General features: G+C 55.5%; 1 protein-coding gene across 1 annotated transcript; it reads right to left on the bottom strand.

The window, feature by feature from the left end:
• Positions 1 to 327: 327 nt before the first annotated feature.
• LOC102729028 (tektin-1) lies at positions 328 to 5,258 on the bottom strand. Its single transcript, XM_081809803.1, has 4 exons — positions 4,557 to 5,258; positions 2,156 to 2,321; positions 879 to 1,007; positions 328 to 512 (listed from the first exon to the last, which is right to left on the bottom strand). Exons 1-4 carry the CDS (start codon positions 4,744 to 4,746, stop codon positions 365 to 367), a joined length of 633 nt encoding a protein of 210 aa, XP_081665929.1. The 5' UTR covers positions 4,747 to 5,258; the 3' UTR covers positions 328 to 364.
• Positions 5,259 to 5,419: the final 161 nt, after the last annotated feature.

The following is a 5,419-nucleotide window of genomic DNA, read 5'->3' on the forward strand; positions in this document are numbered from 1 at the left end:
GGGACGGGGGCCCCACTCACCGTGGCCGGACCCTCACGGCCAGGGACGGGGGCCCCACTCACTGTGGCTGGACCCTCACGGCCAGGGACACGGGGCCCCACTCACCGTGGCTGGACCCTCATGGCCAGGTCACGGCCAGGGACAGGGGCCCCACTCACTATGGCTGGACCCTCACGGCCAGGGACGGGGGCCCCACTCACCGTGGCCGGACCCTCAAGGCCAGGGACGGGGGCCCCACTCACCGTGGCCGGACCCTCACGGCCAGGGACGGGGGCCCCACTCACCGTGGCTGGACCCTCACATCCAGGGACGGGGGCCCCACTCACCGTGGCTGAACCCTCACAGCCAGGGACGGGGGCCCCACTCACTTTGGCTCCACCCTCACAGCCTTCTCCGAGTAGTGGATATTCGGGGAGTTGTTGTTGAGGGAGAGGCAGATGTCGTCAATGGTCAGGGCCACAAACTTGTCCTTCAAGTCCTTCTCCAGGTTGTACCTGGCCGAGCGGTTCAGCCTGAAGGACAGAGGAGGTGGGGTCTCCCACTGCAGTGCCGGGCAGCCCCGCAGGTTCCCGGGGGCAACGAGCCAGCGCCGAGCCAGCACTGGGTCTGGTGTGGGACGCAGCACCTGCTCGCCTCCGGCCCGCCCCCAGCACCACACACACTGCAGGTGCTGGGTGACGGCTTAACTAACCGGCCCGGATCTTCAAGACCCTGCTGATGGGAGCGGTCCAAGCTCTGGCAGGAAAGGGCTCCAGTTCACCATCGGGGTGAATCCACCCGTCCCCCCCACAGCCGGCGGGCGGCTGTCACGTGGGGCTCACGCTGCATGTTGTGTTCCCACCCAGCCTCCTTCTGGGACACGCCGCGGGGAGCTGCACCTGATCTGCTCGGACACCTCCTCCAGGGTGCGGGTCAGAAGAGCCATCACCCCGCGGATGACCTCGGCCTCCTTCACAAGCTCCTGTTCCACCTCATCGCGCACCAGGTCAATGCCCACCCGCTTCTCCCTGGCCAAGGGGAAGGGGCCGGTCATCGAGCGCACGCAGGGGTGCTCGAGCCACGTAGAGCTACCTGGACAATGGGTTAGACTATGACCCGACCGTCTGGATGGCGTGGTCAGGGATGTGCATGAGTCAGTATCTGTGAGACTTCAAAATACCCAAAACCCAAGGAAGCAAGATCCATCGGCCCCTGGTCACCTGGTCAGAAAAACGCCAGATGCACTTTTCCCCTCCATTGGGCCATGATTCTGGAAGACTTTTCCTTCTAATCTGCTCATTGGAAATGTCCTTTTGATTTAGAATTGTGAAGACATGTGTCTCTTTCCTGGAAACAGGACCTCGTCCTGATTTTTGCCAAGGGCTTGAACCCAGAAACGTGCTCTACCATGAAACAACAATGCAACGTCCACATCCCCCCAGGGCGGGCACTAACAACATGTCGGGCACCGGACGTGGAGGGGCCTGTTTCGGGGCCTGACCGCAAACGGGTGGGGACCTGAGTGCCTCCCCCAAGCAGAGAGCATCGCCCGCTCACAGGACTTCAAGGAGGGAAATGACGGTAAAAAGGTACGTTTGCACGGGGCTCTCTGGATTACAAAGTTCTTCCATGGGGCTCTGCGTACTGACACAGACTTATCCTCTAGGAACTGGACCCGCTCTGCCTGCCCAAAACAGAGACACCCAGTTCCCAGTTTCTGCTGGTGTGGCCCTGTGACTAAGCTCCGGTCAATGGGCTGCACGGGCAAATGGGGAACACCAAACCCTAATTATTCCTACTTGCTGGAGCATGGATGGAATGGCTGGAGCTCTGGCTGCCGTCTGGAGTCACGAGGTCACCTGGGGGGCGTGAACCCATGTGGCAGAGCCCTGAGACCCACACCATGCCGGTCCCACACTGACTTCCTCCAGACTCCCTAACCCCGAGAGAGAAAGAACGGCCCTACTTAAATTCAGTGTTATTTTACAGTTTTCTGAGTCTCTGCAGCCAAACCTAGTCCTAACTTAACATTTAAAGTAAGGTAGTGAAGAGCTCCTTCCCTGCCCGGCACGGCGGGCTCCAGAGAACACGTGCTCGCCGGCCTCGTTGGGACCCAGCCCCCAGCGCAGCTGGATTCTACCCCCAGCACCGGGTCCCCCACGACAGCGACTCCCACCTGTATTCCAGGCACATCTGGGTGATATGCAGGGGCTCCTTCATGCTCTCCAGCGCCTTCACCAGTCTGGTCTGGTACGTGAGCAGGTCCTCCGTGACGTACACCAGCTGCTCGAGCTTGTCGTCCTGCTCCTTCTTCCAGAACCTGACTTCCTCGAGTCTCTGTTCTGAGGCACACAGAGAAAGCACACGGCGTTACACGTGGGTCAGTCCGCTCCGGGCGCCGCCAGCTCCGGGATCAGAAACGTAAAGACCATCCTCAAACTACCCCAGCCATGTTCTTCGCTGCCTGGCGCCCCTTTCCACCTTGTAAGTGCTGATTAGGGGAGGGCAGGGTGGGGGCAGCAGGAGGGAGGGAAGGAATCTCTTCTTACAAGGTCAACATCCAATTAACGCAAACATCGTCCACACTGGTTGACTTTAATTCTTTAACACCTGCTGTTTTTAATACCTTTTAATTTTATCAAAGATCTAGATGTATGTTGTTTGAAAAGTCGACCAGCGCCAATGTTGCAGTTCTCTGACCTGTCCCCACCCACTCCCGCTTTCTGGGAGCAGTGCATTTTTTTTTTTAAGATTTATTTATTTATTTTAGAGGTGGGGGGAGGGTGGGGCAGAGGGAGAGAGAATCGCAAGCAGACTCCCCACTGAGCACAGAGCCCAACACAGGGCTCGAGCCCACGACCCTGAGATCATGACCTGAGCCGAAATCAAGAGTCCAATGCTCAGCCGACTGAGCCACCCGGGCGCCCCGGGAGCAATCACTTTTTAAATGCTTTCAGAATTTCTCCTGGAATTTGCTCACACTGCTACTTACTCATGATCAGTTTAAATGATATCTACCAACTTCCTGTGACTGGAAGCCAGGATTTGCTCTCGGACGACACGCTCCTGTTCCTCGGTCTTCCCCGTAGGGCTGTGTGCCCTTTTGTCACAGAACAGCTCCACGCTTGTTTGTAAGACCATAAATGCATAAACGCTATATGCACCTGAGCCGCGTGGTGCCCTACAATCAATTTCTCCTCATGTACAGTTTTCTGTTGGTTTTTGGAGGGGCTGGCAGGCACGTTTTTGTTTCACTTTCCAGAGACTCATGACTAATGTTTCCTCGGACTTTCTGACAGAACTACAAACACACCCCAGCATTTTCAGCCCCATCAAGGAACCCGCTGGGTTTGCTTCTTCCCAGGACCTCTGCCCTGGAGCGCTTTCTCCTCCCGCCCTCCCTCCTGCTGGCTGGTGCTGGTCCCGGTTCCAGAACCCCTCACCCTGCACCTGCCACCACCCCCTTCCTAGCTGTCACCTGCTCCTTCCCTCCCCCTCCACCTGCTGAAGCACGCCCTCCTCAGAGACGGGGGCATGCAAGGTGAAAGCCTGAGGTCTGAAAATGCCTTCATTCTACCTTCATTGTTTTGACTTCGGCTACGTGTCGATTTCTAGGTTGTAGGTGATTTTCATTTAGAATTTTGATGACGTGGCTTCATGTCCTCTAGTCTCCAGAGTTCCCGTGGAGAATTCCCGATTCTCTGTGTGACCCCAAAGGCTTTCAGGGGTCTCTTCCCTGTTTTCCTAGTGTCAGCAGCACTCGATCATTATGCCAGAAGCTGGAAACAGACCCTTTGGCTCTAGGGGTTTCCTAGGATTCCTCCGCAGACGGTTTCCTCTCTTCCTCTTTTCTGCACCCCTCTGGAATCCCTGTTAGATAAGGAGCCTCCCTGTGGGTCCCCTAATTCTTACCCTTCCTCTCCTATTATCCATCCACCTCTTTGTCTTTTTTTCTCTACTTCCTGGAGATTCTTCAACTTTCTCTTTCAACCCTTCTTTTGATTTTTACAAACGTGCTCTCACGTTTTTAATTCCCAAGGATGCTTTCTTATTCCCTGAGTGTTCTTTTTCAAGATTCTCGTTTCCTAGATGCAGTGTCTTCTTCAAATTTCCTGAATATTTTATGGCGTATTTTTTTCTTTTGCCGCGTGTGTGTGTGTGTGTGTCTGTCTGGGTGTCTGTCATGCTAGAGGTGCTCCTCAAGTGTCTCTGACCCTCACCTGATTATATTTGAGGCTACAAGGCTAGCGTGCTAACTGGGACCTCTTTCTGCAGGGTCTGGGTTTGCACTTCATTGTCCAGAGAGACCGGGCAGCCCAGGCATCTCTTAGATGCTCAGTAAGTGCATCAAATCCGTAAGAAAACGAACGACGGAGCCTGGAAAGCAGGCTGGGTTACCATCCTCTGTCTGTCTTGGGGCAGTGAGCTTAAAGACAGAACCTGAAAAATGCACGTTTTCCCCAGCACTCCAAGACACTCCACTGCCCCTCCTGACCACGGAACACAGACGGCAGCGTGGCTACACCTCCCTGTGGCATCCGGGCTGGGGCGCAAATGTCGCAAGTGGGGCATCCTACCTAGTTTCTTTTCTGCATCACTTTGAGACTTCCTTGTGGTCTTTTCAATCTCGTCCACAAGCCTCTGGCTCTCTGCCACCAATCGTTCGGACCGGGACCTCTGGGCCTCCGCTCTGTGGTACTGGTTCTTGTTAGCGAGGTGCCACTCGGAGGGCAAGAACTTGGGTGGAGGTTGTAGTAGTTTGGCCATGTCGGTTTTCCAAAGTCCTGGTCACAAAGACATGTGTTTAGTTTCACCGAAAGCAACTGGTCCTTTTTTATGTCTGTTTTCACTCAAGTGTGATATACACACCCAAGGGTGCATAAACCATCATGTGTACACAAAACGAACCCATCCGTGCAGCCGGCACCTCGGCTCCCTTCTGGTCAGTGCCCTCCACCTGCGCTCCCACGGTGCGACCACTAGGAGTTAGTTTTGGTATTTTTGGACTTGGTGTAAATGGACTCGCCCAGTGTGCACTCTCACATCCGACCCCCTCCACTCAACATCACGTCTGTAAGATTCGTCCCCGTTGCCCCTGTAGCCGCGGTCTTCAGGTTGGGGTCTCTGTGCAGGACCCTGTGACGACACCGCGCTCACCCGCCTCTTCTACCGTGTATGGATATTTGGGTTCCGGGGCTATTCTCACGTGTGTCTTTTCGTGACCACAAGGACACATTTTTATGACTCCTCAGAATGGCTGGGCCTAGGCAGTGTTCACTTTTAGGACATTCTGCGGACCGAGGAACCAGCCACATTTCCTCAAGATGAACATACGTGGCATCTGTACACTCAGAGCTGGGTATGGGGCCCACTCCGCAGGTGATATGAACCCTCCGCAGGACAGAGAAAAGCCAGAAGGTGGCCTGCGGCGGGGGGGGGG

Source organism: Leptonychotes weddellii, unplaced genomic scaffold (genome assembly GCF_054177405.1).
Source record: "Leptonychotes weddellii isolate Sample4059 unplaced genomic scaffold, ASM5417740v2 HiC_scaffold_13961, whole genome shotgun sequence".
Classification (NCBI taxonomy): Eukaryota; Metazoa; Chordata; class Mammalia; order Carnivora; family Phocidae; genus Leptonychotes; species Leptonychotes weddellii.